General features: G+C 58.9%; 2 protein-coding genes and 1 long non-coding RNA gene across 3 annotated transcripts in view; 2 read left to right on the forward strand and 1 right to left on the reverse strand.

Moving 5' to 3' along the window:
* BSG (basigin (Ok blood group)) lies at positions 1-8,568 on the forward strand. The gene is made up of 8 exons (XM_028519983.2): positions 1-193; positions 5,957-6,113; positions 6,777-6,856; positions 6,996-7,132; positions 7,208-7,481; positions 7,962-7,986; positions 8,152-8,215; positions 8,299-8,568. The coding sequence occupies exons 1-7, from the start codon at positions 127-129 to the stop codon at positions 8,213-8,215; spliced, it is 804 nt and encodes a 267-aa protein (XP_028375784.1). The 5' UTR covers positions 1-126; the 3' UTR covers positions 8,299-8,568.
* The window catches only part of LOC118501977, a 14,112-nt gene continuing 7,422 nt past the window's right edge, over positions 8,505-15,194 (reverse strand). The window contains exons 2-3 of the long non-coding RNA XR_004904641.1: positions 9,776-9,782; positions 8,505-8,931 (exon numbers count right to left, since the gene is read on the reverse strand). This is a non-coding gene — a long non-coding RNA (uncharacterized LOC118501977). The remainder of the gene's footprint in view (positions 8,932-9,775; positions 9,783-15,194) is intronic.
* HCN2 (hyperpolarization activated cyclic nucleotide gated potassium and sodium channel 2) overlaps positions 14,188-15,194 on the forward strand; it is a 25,928-nt gene continuing 24,921 nt past the window's right edge. The window contains exon 1 of the mRNA XM_028521885.2: positions 14,188-14,883. Coding sequence (XP_028377686.1) covers positions 14,240-14,883 — 644 coding nt within the window. The 5' untranslated portion in view covers positions 14,188-14,239. The remainder of the gene's footprint in view (positions 14,884-15,194) is intronic.

The following is a 15,194-nucleotide window of genomic DNA, read 5'->3' on the forward strand; positions in this document are numbered from 1 at the left end:
TTCTCACGCGTGCGCAGAGAGCGGCCCGCGGACCCTGCGCGCTCCACCCTGCGCGCGCGCTCCCGTCCCGCTTCCCCGGTTCTTATAACGCTGCGGGCGTTGGTTGGCGGCGAAGGCGACGGCGACATGGCGACCATGCTAGTCGTGGTTCTAGGGCTCGCGCTGCTGGGCGCCAAGAGCGGCTCCAGAGCGGGTAAGGACTGGGCCGGGCGGACGCGGGTCCAGCCTCGGGGGTCCCTCCGGCTGGGGCGGAAGCGTTACTACCCAGGAGGTCCAGGGGCGGCAGTACCGGGAGTTAGCAGTCACCCACGGGGCTCCTCGCCGAGGTACTGTGTGGGGAAACCCCGGCATGGGAGGCTGGCGGGGGTCCGACCAGATTCTGGAGGTGAAGTCCCAGGTTTTCGGAGCCCTGGGGAAGGGACGGGGGTCCGGGAGTGGCCTGACCCTGGTGAGGGTACCTGGGGAGAGGATCTGGAGGCGGCCCCCCACCGTTTCCCTGCAGGGAAGGACTATCCAGTTGGGTCCTACAGCGTCCCCTTTGGACGGGAGCCCAGGAGCCTGGGGAGGCAGCTTGAGAGTGGGCCTCTTCCACGCCCCCGCCAGCCCGGGTTGTACTGGGACAAGAGGTGCGGCTGAGGGCCTCCTGGGCTCCTAGGGGCCCTTGGCTCTCATCTGGAAAGGGGGCTTTTCCCCTTAAGTAGACGCTGGAAGGAAGTGCACGTGAGTGTCCCTGCGGCGGGCAGTCTTGGATTTGGCAGGGATTGTCATTCTTGTCGGGATTTAGGTCTCGAGTCTCGCTCTGAGTATGCACCTGCTCCTGGTGTTAGCACAGACATTTAAATTTAAACCCTTGTAGGGAAGCCAACATACTCTGCCGCCTGTTTTTCTGATTTCCCTGCACAGATGAGATGGCGTATCTAGTTCACCCACCTCCTTTTCCAGGGGTGGAAACAGGCCTAGGAGGGGAGGTAGAATATTCCAAGGTCACTGTGAGATCGCCTTGGCCACCCAGGAAAGAGCTGGAAGTGGAGAAAATGTTTGCAGACCATGAAACAGCATTAAATTTTAGAGCTCTTCTTGGGTAGTGGACAGATGTGATTTAGAGAATGCTCATGAGAAACGGATTAAGGTATAATTTTCCGAGGGTAGACCCAATGGACATTTTCTTCCTGTATTGAGATTTCCTATTTGGTTCTGGGTTAAAGATTTATAGTGACTGGCATGTAGGGAACAAAGTGCAGACCAGAATGACTTGGGGCTCTTCTGGGGAGGTAGCTCCTAGGGGGCTCTGAGCGGCATGTGAACTGCCCTGGGCAGGGGCCTGGAAGGACTGCCTCTTGAACAGGCTTCACTGAGTTACTTCTGATCTACCTTATGATCTCAATGGCATCTCTCTTCTCCCTTATAATCGAGACAGCCATTTATTGAATGCCTCCAGGCAAGGGCCTGTCTGCCTGCTACTGCTCTCTGGAAAGACTCAGGAGCCCATAGGTGAAGTGAGTTTGGAAGTTACACAGCTGCATTTGGCAGCTTGAGCCCTTTAGAAATAGTCCTTGATGGCTGCAGTTGGCCAACGGGGTGAAAGGGCTTATGCTCTTCCCCTGCTGGGAGCAGTTTCTGAGTTTGTTCCTCTCTCCTTAGAGCGGAAGCTCTGGGTGACTCCCCAGAGCTCCTGCCAGGAAGCCTAGAGGATCTGTGCCATTGCACATTTGGGGCTGTTCTTGCACACTTACCTCGTGTCTGACTCCCCTGGGACTCTGTTTTGTTCCCCGCCTTCACTTTGGGCAATTCACCTTTCCCAGGGACTCTTGGAAAGATCTGAAAGTCTTTCAGAGAATGTCACCACACGTCCTTTTTTGCCTGGGAGGGGTGACTTAGTGACAGTGTTTGCCTTTCCTGGCCTGGCCAGGTCAGCACTCTGGAAATGCTTTGGGAGCTCTTGCCAGGAGCAAGTTCCTCCATCTGACTGTCAGCACCTGGTCCCCTGAGGCCCAGGGGTGATTCTTCTGCCAGGAGACCCTGGCTGTCCCTGGGATTGCCCAGGGCCCTGTTATCCTGGCCAGGCAGGTTGGGAGGGTGCCAGCTTTCCAGCTGGGTCTCTTGGGCTGATGACTTGGCCTCTCTGAGCCTCAAGTGAGGGGAGCAGGAGCCACCTCCTGGTGGAATGGAGGGACTGAGGGAGAGATAAGGAGCCCATGGCTGGTATCCTTGAAACATTCTTGGCTCCTATCTGGGCCCTGCAGTGCTGCCATGGGTGGGGAGGAGGGCGGGTACCTTCAGCCTCATCCTACAAGTTTCTTGGCTGTTTACCTCGAGGCCTGCCTGGCCCTGCGCCCCGAGCCTGGCTGCTGAGTGGGCCCTGAGGAGGGGTGGCTGTTTTTAGATGAAGGTGACTTTACTTGGCAATGTGGGATATAGTCACAGGGCGAGAATCACGGAATAGCGTTTTCACTTTTCTTTCCCCGGTCTCCTGGTGCTCTAGAGATGGAGGTTCCTACCTCCTGTCCCTGTGAATTCTGGGGATGTTTCCCCCAAGTCCTGGACATTGAGTTTGGCCAGGGCTTGCTAGAGGATGCGCTTTTCAACTTTTCTCCAACATCACTCTCCAGCCACCCCACCCCCCAGCCTTTTGAGACTTTTTTTCCTAATAGCCCTGTCCCAGTAACATTTTAACATTAGATGTTAACATCACTTATAGCAGCAGGTCTCTGTGTGCGGTGACCCCAGGTTGGGTCACAGCCATTGTAATTCCTAGACACCCGTCCTCTCCCCGGGAGTGATGCGGCCCTGTTGAAGATGCATGAGAGAGATGTGGCGGCATGGTGGCCAGCTCACAGGAGGCTCCCTAGTGAGATGGCTGGCAAGTGGCCCAGGGGGGGCCTTGGTACCGTGCTGCTGGTAGCCCTCCAACCAGAGCAGGGACGCCTGCCTGAGGGGCTCTAGGCTCACTTTCAAGTCACCTCTTTCTGCCACAGGGAGGCAGGTACGGCCAGGACGAAATCTGACTGACCTCCTCTCTGGCAGCCCCTGGGTCAGGGGGTGAGAGCACATGTGAGGGTTCGAGGCTCTACGGTAGAGAGGGGCAGCCCTGTCTGGGAGGGCTGCCTGGGCCTCACTTCCTACCCTGACTGCTCCCAGCTTGGCACACAGCTGCTTGTTTTGCAGTCTTGGGAAATTTTAATTCCTGAGAAGCGTGGATTACTGGGTGGCTTCCAGGTCAGGCAGAGGAGCTTCTAGCTTTAACTGTGTCTGTTCTGAACCCTGTGAGTTGCCTTTGGACCACCCCAGGTGGGAGGATGTGAGGTCCACTTGTTACTGGGGCCTTGGAGCCGCCTTGCCCCAGAACAGACAGCCTGGGCCCCCAGGACCTCCTGACCAGCAGCCTGTGCTCTCCTCCGTGCAGCAAGGGCACTGTGATCGGGTGTGCATGTATGTGTGCACTCTGTGTGTGTGTCCGCATGTGTTTGTGTGTGGGTACATGTCTCTGTGTGTGCGCCCCTACCATTCACACATGCACACATGTAGGGTATGTGTGTCTGTCTACACACCCTGGGAGCAGACGGGTGCTCCAGCCCCAGAGCCCTCCTTGCATCTCCTGTCTGGCTGTGGTTGAGCTTTTCGTTTCATCCCTGCTTGCCTGGAGTTCTGAGGCATCGTGTCTTGTTTTAAAGAAAGAGCCAACAGGTGGCCAACAGTGGGTTGGTGAGGACTGGCCTGTAAAGGAAGCGGCCCAGTGGCCTGGCTGTGCATGTGTCCTGTCCCCGTCCTCCCAGACTAGAAATGCAGCCAGAAGACTGGGTCTGCATGCCTCAAGTTGACAGTGGGGCAGGGCAGCGGGGGTCCACTGTCTCACTGAGGACCTAAGTGCCAGGACCCTGGGCCGTGGCCCTGGGACCCAGTACAGGTGTGGGGCTGGGGCTGCATGCTTGGTGCACGCCGATCTCAGACTGTCTGAGGAGAGGCCAGGTGTGTACTGCCTGTGGGTCATTCCAGATCTATCCGTGAGGTCTCTTGGATAAAGTTTTTCTGCTGCCCTTTTATGTTTTGAGGTTTAATTTTCTTAATGACTAACTGGGTCTCTGTGGATGGGTAAGGCCAAGCAAGCTTTGCTCATGTGACAAGAGTCCAGTGTGGTGTCCAGTGGATGCAGGAGAATACCTTTCCAGTCACTTCCCTGCGGACTAGGGTGTTAGGTATAAGCCAGAGGTTTGCTGCTCGTGGAATCGATTTATACTGCTGCTGAGTCCTAGGCAGCTAAGATAACCATCCAGACGGGGGTCACTGCCTCTGATCATTCTGCTCAATTTCCTGCGTTTTGTTCTGTGGTTTCAGAGTTTTGCTTCCAAAGTCACTGGGTGTCCCCAGTGAGGAGGCGGGGGTCCGGGTGGGGCGGGCCTGCTGGGTGGCTGCCAGGCTGCTGGGTTTCTTGTAGCCACTTTGCTAGTATGGCGGCCTCTGAACAGAAGTTGTTCAAACACAGTCTTGTGTTGTGCTTTTTCACACAGCTATGCCACAGGCTTCTCTCCACAGACCGAAAGGAGAAGAGGCTCATTGTAAACAGCTCTGGCTGAATTGCTTTATGCTTAATCCTGTGGGCATAGCCTTTTAGAGGGGATGTCTCCAGGGCCCCAGGGTATGGGTGACCATCCTGGAGAAACAGACACTCCGTGTAAAGCTCTGCCTTGGAGTCACCCCAAAGGAGATGAATGGGGGCCAGCATGGGCAGCCTCGTGGTGCCTGAGACCCATAGTGGTGGGGCAGGGGTGTCCACACAACACCTGCCCCCACCCTGGGACAGGGCTCTGGCGAGGCTGGGCAGTGGCGGCAGAAGGCTCCATCCCCCTCACCTTTGACCTTGGTCCATGGAACACCTGCCTAGCTTCCTCTGTGAACACTATGGGATTGGGGTTCACCTCCCATCTCTGGTCTCTGAAGAGGATCCCTCCTAGCTTACACCCAGTCTCTTGTGTTTCTTACCAGATTCTAAGTGTTTTTCACATTTCTTTCTTTCTTTTTAAGCTTTTGTTTATTTTGAGAGAGAGGGAAAGGGAGGGAGAAAGAGAGGAAGGAAAACATCGATCAGTTGCCCCTTGCATGCCCCCAACTGGGGACCTGGCCCATAACCCAGGCATGTGCCCTGACTGGGAATTGAACTGGAGACATTTTGTTTTGCAGGCTGGCACTCAATCCACTGAGCCACACAAGCCAGGGCTGATTTTTCACATTTCAGTTCCTCAAGAGAACATCCAAAACTAATGGGGAGATTTGCCTAAGTGGAAATTGAGTTAAAGGACCTTTGCTAATGGGAGTCCACCCTCAGCGCCCTGGGCAGGACAACAGACTGTCTCCTGTATGGCGGCTTTATCACAGTTGAGAATGGGCTGTGGGAACTCCTGACCTTCTAGGAAGAAGGTTCTTTCAAGGATGGGGGCAGCTGGCATGCCCTGGCCCTGTCATTTCCTGTGCTGTCCAGCCCATAAGCCCAGCACACCTGTCCCCATCACGGTGGTTTGCTTTGATGAAGAAGAGGGAATGTGCAAGACTGTGCAGTGAGGGAGTGGTGCCCTGAGCACAGATAGATTTTTTTTTTTTTAAAGGAAATTAGGGTCTGTGCTGGGCTAGGCCCATGAGTTGGGACTCCAAGTGGGCATTGGCCTCTCTTCCCACATCTGAGACCCCTGTCTGCTGGCAAAACCCACCTCAAGCCCCTGTCTTACTCAGTAGCTCTTCAGACCCGAGACCTCATTAACTCCAAAGGAGATACCCTTCCTGAATGTGCCAGTGAGGCTCCGGACTTGTCAGCAGGGCTGCGGCTGCTCTGCCCCAAGAGGGCACTGTGACTGTGGAGGTGCCACCGCGGATTTGCTACAGGGACAAGTGGGCAGGCGGCTGTGGGGGTCACAGACTTTGCCCTTCTCTGATCCCTTGGCTAACCTCCTCTCATTCGGCCACACAGAGAGCCAGATCTTGACTTCCATAGACTTTGATGGCTCCAAAACACGCCTCACCTGCATCTTCAATGGCAGTGATACTGAGATCCTGGGCCACCGCTGGATGAAAGGGGACGTCCTGCTGAAGGAGGACGAGCTGCGTAGTAGGACAACGCAGTATGAGTGCGTGAGGCCCATGGAGGCACCCAGGCCCTGTGTCCCGCTGGTCCCAGCAGAAGAGGGGTGGGGCCTCTTTTCAGGGAGCTGGTTTCACCCCAGACTCCCTGTTGCCCGTTTGCTCTGATTGGTTCTCACTGTTAATGGCCATGCCGTCAGCCAGAATGAAGGCTGTTGTCCTCGGGCCCACACTGGACAGATGTTAGACACAGACTCTGCTCAGGTCCCTTGGTTGTGAGAAGCCCAGGAACCAGGGAGGAACCAGTAGCGGCCAGACATCATGGCCTCTAAGACCCTTTTCTCCTTCCTCTGGGCGCTGGCGTGTGAGAAGGCCACTACAGGGGTCCTCCCAACCTGCAGTCCCTGAATTCCTGGTTTACTAAGGTCTCAGGCACTCAAGGCTGCCCAAGTTGAAGCCTTGTCTTAATTGAAGCCAAGCCAGCTCTGGAAACACAGAACCCTGTTTTCAAGCTTCTGGGGTTCCTGGGTACAGGGGCTCATCAGTGAGGGTGCCAGGTTGGGAGCAGGGCCAAGCCCATCTGCCATCCCCAAAACACCTCTTCCCTCCTTGATGGGACATGGGCAGTATGCACCCTCCTGACCATCACTGCAGAGGCCGTGCTCTGGCCCCACCTGCAGAGGGCAGCTCACGGCCATGTCTGCTTGCAGGGTGGACACAGATGAGTCCTCGGGACAGTACTTCTGCATCTTCCTCCCGGACCTAGGCAGGAGCAGCGTGGGCGTGAAGGGTGAGTACTGTGGCCCCCAGAGTGTGTCGGAAGGGGCAGGCTCCTCCATCTCTGGGGTGAGAGAAGCCCACACACTGAAGGAGGGTTGGCTCCTCCGGGAGGTAGGGCTCAAGCTCTGCCCTGCTGTTCTCTTGACCAGGGCCCCCCAAGATCAAGGCCAGGAAGAAGTCAGAGCATGCCACTGAGAAGGAGGTGGCAGTGCTGACCTGCGAGTCTGAGTCCTTCCCCCCAGTGACCAAGTGGGTGTGGTACAAGATAACCGAAGCTGGGGATCAGGTGAGGGTTGCACCTGCCTGGGGTTGGGGGATATGGCCTGGGCCTCGGTGTCCTATAAGGTCCACCTGCCCCCAGGTCCTTACCAACAACTCCCAGAACAAGTTTGTGGTGTCCTCGGACACCACAACGGAGCTGCACCTGCAGAACCTGGACCTGGAGGCCGACCCCGGCCAGTATGTCTGCAATGGCACCAACACAGAGGGCACTGGCCAGGCCATCATCACGCTGCGTGTGCGTAACCAGCTTGCCGCCCTCTGGCCCTTCCTGGGCATCGTGGCCGAGGTGCTCGTGCTGGTCACCATCATCTTCATCTATGAGAAACGGCGGAAGTCGGATGACATCCTGGATGGTGAGCTGGCCCTGTGCCCTCAAACCAAGGGCTTAGGCACTTAGGTCCCAGGTTGAGGGACCACCCCCTCATCTGGTCAGGTCCCCAGGCCCCTCCCCAGGGATTGTCCCACCTTCTGAGGCTGGGGATCTGGTGAGCAGCCATCCTCAGATGCTCATTCTCCCCTCGTAGCAACTGTTTGGGTCTGAGGGCCATTGTCCAAACGAGCCCATGACTGTACTTGACAAAGCTCAGGAAACTTGAACTGCCTAGGCCAGGCCAGGGTACCTGCCTGCCTGCGAGTGGACGAGGAGAGCAGGCAGAGCTCCTCGAACCCTCAGGCTGTGACCCCAGATAGCTCATTTTGAGTGCACATGTCCCAGGGATGGGCCTGGCTCCCCACATGTCCAGCTGGGGATATAGGGCAGGGCCCAACAGGACAAGAACCACCGCTGATGCCTGTTCTTCTCTTGCATGTGGTTTGGCTGCGCGTCCGCACAGATGAGGACACAGGCTCTGCTCCACTGTGAGTCCTGGCCTTGCGGTGTCGGGTGAGGGGTTGGTGTGGGCAGGGCTGGGGGAGCTGCTGGCCTGGACTTGGACACCTCCATCGGTGACCGGGGGTGAGGGTGACAGGTGGCTGTTTTGTCCTCCTGAGTCCTGAAAAACACCCTCCCCCCAATGTCCCCAGGAAGAGCAGTGGGCACCATGTGAATGACAAAGGCAAGAAAGTCCGCCAGAGGAATGCCAACTGAGTGAGTAAAGTGAGGGGCGTGGCTCTGTGCGGGGTCTGCCCGCCAGTGCTGGAGTCTGAGTGCCTCCCCTCCCCCCCCCGCAGGTGGCGAGGGGTCTGCACACGCCCGAGCTGCCGTCCAGAGGAGCCCCGTGTCCAGGGTGTCCGTGCCATTCCAAGTCCTCTCCTCACGAAGGAAACCTGCCCTGCAGAGTAGACCGTGCTGTGGGTGCAGATCCCATTTTCTCTTATTTTTAAAAAGTCTAAACTTGGGTTTTCTCTATGTAGAATTCCATTCCTTAGGGTTTTTGTTTTTTCTTTTTAAGAGCACTCTAGGGGAGCCACGAGGTTCTGTGGGAGGCCCCTTCTGCCCATTGCCCATCCCCACCCTGCACCCAAAACCCATACCTTCCATGTCCCCTGGGCATTGAGCTTTCTAGCCCGTCATGCTGGGGGTCTGTGGAGGGCACACTGGCCTTTTCCTGAGACTCTTGCTGCAGCTCACCTTTTGAGGCTGCTGGGCCTTGGTTCTGCTGCTTCCCTGCCATTTTCAGAAGGTCACACACGTCACGATGCCTGGCATTCTCCCTGTCTGAAGTCAGCACTGTGGCATCACCACAGGTCTGTGTGATGTGGGACAGGCCACCCCTTGGGATATCTCCCTCACTGCTCCTCCTGTCCCCATGCTTGGGGGCAGTGGAGCAGGCAACCAGCGTGGAGTGGGAGTTACTGTAACACCTTCTTCCCCATTCGTGCCCACGGTGACTGAAGAAGCCTCCACATCGTCCTGACTGAGATGGGAACCCCCCTGCCCCCCTACCCCCACCCCAACCAATAAAGGCAGATCCACCTCTCCCTGTCCTGGTTCTTGTCTGTGCTGGACCTGGAGCTTACAAGGAGAGCATGGTGGGTGCGGGAGGGGGTTTAGCTTGCAGGGCAAGTGCCAAACTGTGCTGAGGCCCAGAGTAAAGTTACAGTGCAGGGGGCAGGGGTGGGGACAGGACAGGGTGGAATGGAGCTGACCACTTGGGCTGGGAGCTTTGTTCCTGGGACAAAGGGTAATGGCAGGGATGGGTGGAGAGGACTGGGAGGACCTGCAGCAGGTCTGAATGGGGTGGGTGGTCACCAGCTGTTTCAGAGGCCCTGGGCAACACCTGGGATCTTTCCCACCGGCTCCACAGTGGGGGGTAAGCACCTTTGACCCACGTGTCCCAGGCAGCGCTCTCCCTGTGGTTGGGTGGCCAGTGAGCAGCAGTGGTGGTTGTGGATGGGGACTCATGGGAGAGCCAAAGGACTGTCTAGGACCCAGGCAGGGGAAGGTGCGAGTGGAGATCTGGGGGCACCTAGAGCCCAGCGTCTTGGGATGCACCAGCTGAGGTGGGGCTGAGGCCCAGAAAGCATGAAACAGGTGCCTGCTCACCCAGACTGCACCCTGACTGGCAGGGAAGCACAACAGGTTGAAGAGCCAGGCAGCAGGAGGCAGTGTCTCGCTGAACCCTGGGACTGGCAGGTACCATCTAAGCCTCCCACCTGGTGCAGCGGGGGAACTGTGCCAGATGGGAAAGAGCTTGTCCAGGCTAACCCCATTTCTTTGTCTAGGGAACTCCCCCTTTTGGACATGGGCTCAGGCTGTCAGCAGGTCAGGAGGACCTTGGACCAGGTCTTTGGAGAAGCACATTATTTCAGTGTTGGCAAGAGGTCCAGCATAACTGCCACAAAGCTGAAGACAGGCTGTGCCCACCAGACGTCAGGTGCCCCTGCCTGCTGACCAGGCACTTCACTGAGCCCTCCGGGGCCACACAGCAATCAGCTGGGAGTCTGGTCTCAAGCTGTGAGGAGAATAGGGGATTCTTCATACGGTTCCCCTCACCCTTTGTCCTGCATCCCACAACCTGGGAAGAGCCATCCCTCATTTCACAGGAAGGAACTGAGGTTGCTCCATGGCAGAAACCCAAGTCTGGGGTTTGAGGGCTACCCCTGCCCAGTCCTACCCTCTGGCCACCACCAGAGGGTGCCTCTTGCACACTGGCAAGTGGGACTGGGTCCAGGGAAGTAAGTCCACAGAGCCCTTTGTTCACTGCCTGGTCTTGTGTGCCTTCCAGCTGAACGCACCTGGATCCCAACCTTCCTGGGCCCTGAGGTCCCTAAGAACCCACCACTTTTTCTGTGGCCCTTAAGGTGCACATGCCTACTTGTTGCTCAGTGACATTGAAGGGACACCAAAGGTCTACCTGGGGCTGGGGATTCTTTGGACAGGCCTCAGGTCCAGTGGCCAGAGCCAAACACATGAGGAGGTGACAATGAAGCTGGACCATCGTTGGGGGTGGCTTGGCCAGGCCGCCTCCTGGGCAGCCCGTCCCTCCTGGGCTTGAGTGGGTGTGTTAGCTTGCTTGGAGTCAGGGGCGGCTGCACTGGGGTCTTCATCGAAGACAGGCAGCGCTGTGGGGTCGGAAGTGATCTCACGGAGTGCAGAGCAGCAGATGGGAGTGTGCAGAGTGGAGGGACGAGCAGGAGCCCTCGTGGTAGGTTTGTACAAAGCGCCCTTCCCCAGGGAGGGACACCGTTTGCCATGTGTGGATGGCTGTCTAGTTCTTGTGCACATAGGAAAATAAACCTGATTAGCAACTAGGCTGGCAGCCTTGTCCCTGTTCCTCACACTAAGCATTCGTGTCCGTCCAAACACTCAGCAAGCAGCCCTGTGCTACAGAGGGGTGTGCTTGGGGACAACCCGCTGGAACCTACCTCTTCAGGGTGGGACAGACAAGCCAAAGCAGTCAAGTATTGGGGTTTATGGGAGCGCCTTTGGCAAGTGCTTGCAGGGTTTGGGAACCAAGGTCTCAGGGTCTCAGCCTTCTCGGGACAATGGGGCTGTCAGGCCAATGAGGGCCCACTCCCTGGGCTGCCTGGGAACACGCTCCACCTGCTTCCCCGGACCAGACCGCGTGAGGACAGGGCCTGTGGCGGAGGCCTCTGTGGGCCGTCCCAGAGCCCCCTCTGGTGCCGACCCTGAGTACTTTTACTTTACCTGAAACAGAAAGGGCCAAAAAAAAGGGGGGGAAAAAAGAAAGCACTAGAAATGGGGGCTGTCAGGCTGGTCCTCCCTCCTCGTCCTGCCCCCACCCCGGGGGACTGGCAGGGAGTGAGCTCAGCAGGGAAAGGAAACCCAGGTAAGTCTAGGTCAGTACAGCTGGAGGCTCCAACCTATGGCACAGACTGGTGTCCTGAGGAGCAATGCTCTGCTTAAGGTCACGCACCCACTTTGGGTGGACACCAGGGCTGTGCTCTGCACAATGCCGTTTGTGCGTGTGACTCAAGAGACATGGGACATGGCGTCCCGTTCCTATAGGTAAACGTGGGGTCCTGCCTCACATGGTTGATCAGACATTCAGTATTTGAGTGTGGAATGGATTTTCCAAGCAGGAGTTGAAGCTTAAACTCCAGGGTCCCTCACTGGTCCCCCAGACTATGGACTTAAGGGCTTTGGACCTGGCCCTGCCCCAGCTGCTGAGGATGCTCAGAGGGGTGGGGAGCAGTGACTGGGAGGTCAGGACCAGCTCTGCGGGGCAGCCTCAAGTGAGGGGAACAGTGGGGCAAAGGCCCAGGGCCTGTTGGAGGCTCAGGTTGGGGAGGCCTGTGTGCCCAGGGCTCTGGCTGGTAGGAGGGACCAGAGCTCCTTTCAATGGCAGTGGGGAGTCAGTTTTAGGCAACAGACCATTGTAAACTGACTTAGAGTTTAATACCTGTCTGCACAGTCCGGTCCCACGCCACCATCTCTTGGTGTCATCTACACCCATCCCGTAGGTCCTTAATATCCCTTTTCACACAAGCCAGTCACCATCCTGCCTGAGGGCTTTTGCACAGGCTGTGCCATCTGCCAGACACTCCTCTTGCAGATGTCCATATGACACTGTCCCTCCCCTCCAGGTCTTCCCTCAGGCGTACCCCCTCCTCAAGACCTCCAAATGTCACATCCCACACCTTCCTACCGCTTTCCTGGCTTTGAATGGTTGTGTAGCACTTAGCACCTTTTAAAGGATGATATATCTGCTAAACGTAAGGTTTGCACTGTTGGTCATCTGCCTCCTCTGCTTGACTGTCAGCCCTGCCAGGGAGCGGTGGCCCATTAGGTTCCCCCTGAGTCCCAGCCCCTGAACAGATGCTCATAAATATTTTTGCAAGGCATGAATGAGTAAGTGCATTCAGTGCAAAGAATACTTTGCCCTGGCAAGTACTGAGAGTGAGTGGAAGAGATGGGGGAGGCTGGTGGCAGCCTGGCCCAAGATGGAGGCTGTAGTTTGGGGAGGAGTTGCCAGGACTCGGGGACAAGACTCCCAAGTCCAAGTCCTCTGACTCACAGGTCCCCTCCAGGTCCCTGGGAAGCAGTTTTGGGTCTGCTTCTCCCTCTGCCAGGCATGGTGGGTTCTCAGGCTGGTACTCAGTTCGCTTACCCACTCTCAGCGGGGCGAGCCCCAGGGTCCTGGCGGCCTGCCCAGACTGACATCTTCCCAGGGTGAGCATAAAAGATCCCCCTTCAGCGGGAACACACATCTGCTGGGGGTGGGGTGGGGGGAGACAGGCTGGCACTGCCAACTCTACCCAACCTCTCACTGCCTCTGGACAGACAGCAGCCCCTCCTGCCTGCCTGCCCATCTGGCTGAAGGCACCACAGAGGTGGTCCCTGGGCCAGGCCCACCTGGTGAAGGAGTGGGAGTTCCTAGGGCCCAGAACAACCTGGTGGGGTGGGGGGCATTGAGAGATGGCCTTACTCGGCTCACCCATGTTCGAATGGGCCTATTTCAGTCACTATGGAGCACCTACTGTGTGCAGGGACAAGTCACATCTCCACCCTCATGGCTCTGACATGCTGATGGGTGGAGGTACCCAAGACGACATCAAGGTGAAAAGTGCCATGAAGGTTGGAGGGTCCCAGGAGGCCAGAGCTCCTGTGTGCTCGGCTGAGATGTTCCACGCCTCGAGACCCCTCCTCTTCTCCCTCTTTCTCTCCTTTGTGCCCATCTCTGTCTCCATCACCCTTCTCCCAAGAAATGTCCTCCCACTCTCTGGTTCAGCTGAGGGGGAAAGTCGGGGTGGGGGGATAGGAGTAAAGTCCTGGGCCCCTGTGTCATCTAACACCAACCTGGCTCCAGCCCCAGAAACAGAACCTCAAGTCTTCTCAGAGTTGGGGCAGAGAAATTGGGCAGCATGGCAGGGCATCCGGTGGGAAGGGACAGCAGGCTCTGAGACCCCCTAGGACCCCGGACATTCCCCGAATTTAAAGCCCACCAGCCTTACAGGAGACCCAGACCCCCACTGTGGTTCAGGGTGCCATTGGAGAGTGTGGGTCGTCCTCGACCTTAGTGGCTCTTCCTGTCAGCCTAAGTTTCCTCATATGCAGGAAGGAGGTGGGAGAGAGGGGCGACTGTGGGGTGGGCGACATTAACCCCATTTTGCCCCTCCCCACAGAACACATTCCCACTTGAGAGCTTTGTCCAAGGGCCTTCAAGTGAACAAGCCAAGGTCTCCTGTGGCCTGAAAACCAGCGTTTTATTATGAAATCCTCAAAACCGTAGAGAGGAAAGAGGCTGGCACGGGAACGCCCTCACTTCTCTGTGTCCCACCAGCAACGGTTACCGCCCCGCCGGGAGCACTGAACAGAGGAGGATCTAAGGCCCCTTGCCAAGTCAAGGTCGCGCGCAAAGGCTCCAGCCCCGCGACTGAGCTTGGTGACCTTGGGCGCGTCCTTTCGTTTCGTGGGCCTTAGTTGCCACTTCTGGGGAGAGGCCTAAGCGGATCTCTCAGGTCTCGGGCCGCGTGACCTTGGACCGTCCCCGACCCCGGGGGCTCAGTTTCCCGGTCGCGGAGCTTGGGCGAGCCGCGCAAAGGGCGCAGGCAGAGGCGGGACTGCCGCCCCTGCCCAGCCCCTGCGAACCAGGCTCCGCCCCACGCGGCTCCGCCCCGCCCCGCCCCCGCCTCCCCCGCCTCCCTCGGGCTCCGGCCGGCGGCGGCGGCGGCGGCTCCGCTCCGCACTGCCCGGCGCCTCCTCACCATGGACGCGCGCGGGGGCGGCGGGCGGCCCGGGGAAAGCCCGGGCGCGACCCCCACTCCGGGGCCGCCGCCGCCGCTGCCGCCCGCGCCCCCACAGCAGCAGCCGCCGCCGCCGCCGCCGCCCGCGCCCCCTCCTGGCCCCGGGCCCGCGCCCCTCCAGCAGCCTCCCCGTACTGAGGCGGCGCCCCCGGAGGCGGCGGACGAGGGCGGCCCTCGGGCCCGGCTCCGAAGCCGCGACAGCTCGTGCGGCCGTCCGGGCACTCCGGGCGCGGCGAGCACGGCCAAGGGCAGCCCGAACGGCGAGTGCGGGCGCGGCGAGCCGCAGTGCAGCCCCGCGGGGCCCGAGGGCCCGGCGCGGGGACCCAAGGTGTCGTTCTCATGCCGCGGGGCAGCCGCGGGCCCAGCGTCGGGCCCGGCCTCGGGGCCGGGCCCGGCAGACGAGGCGTGCAGCGAGGAGGCGGGCCCGGTTGGAGAGCCTCGCGGCAGCCAGGCCAGCTTCATGCAGCGCCAGTTCGGCGCGCTCCTGCAGCCGGGCGTCAACAAGTTCTCGCTGCGGATGTTCGGCAGCCAGAAGGCCGTGGAGCGCGAGCAGGAGCGCGTCAAGTCGGCCGGGGCCTGGATCATCCACCCGTACAGTGACTTCAGGTACCGCCACCGGGAGGGACGGGCCGGCGCTAAGGGGTCACAGCGAGCGGTTGTGCGGGGACCGTCCTTGGACCGCCTCGCGGAGGTCTGGGCAGTGCGCCCCGCAGGTGACCTCGGGGCCCCTGGGTGACCTCGGGCGCGTCCGGGAACCGCCTGGAATGACCTGAGTGCGCGAGGCTCCGCCCTTGGAGGGGTACTGGGAGGCTCGCGCAGACTCCTGCCGTAACCCTGGCGCTCCCCTCCCACGCACCCAGACATCCCCCGCCCTGCCGGGAGGGCGCACGTCACGGACCGCAGGACCAGGGTCTGAG

Source organism: Phyllostomus discolor, chromosome 8 (genome assembly GCF_004126475.2).
Source record: "Phyllostomus discolor isolate MPI-MPIP mPhyDis1 chromosome 8, mPhyDis1.pri.v3, whole genome shotgun sequence".
Lineage (NCBI taxonomy): Eukaryota > Metazoa > Chordata > Mammalia > Chiroptera > Phyllostomidae > Phyllostomus > Phyllostomus discolor.

Coding starts and splice junctions, on each gene's coding strand:
- BSG (XM_028519983.2), top strand. CDS start 127: ATGGCGACCATGCTAGTCGTGGTTCTAGGGCTCGCGCTGCTGGGCGCC. Junction 194..5,956: donor CAAGAGCGGCTCCAGAGCGG/GTAAGGACTGGG, acceptor TCGGCCACACAG/AGAGCCAGATCTTGACTTCC. Junction 6,114..6,776: donor AGTAGGACAACGCAGTATGA/GTGCGTGAGGCC, acceptor GTCTGCTTGCAG/GGTGGACACAGATGAGTCCT.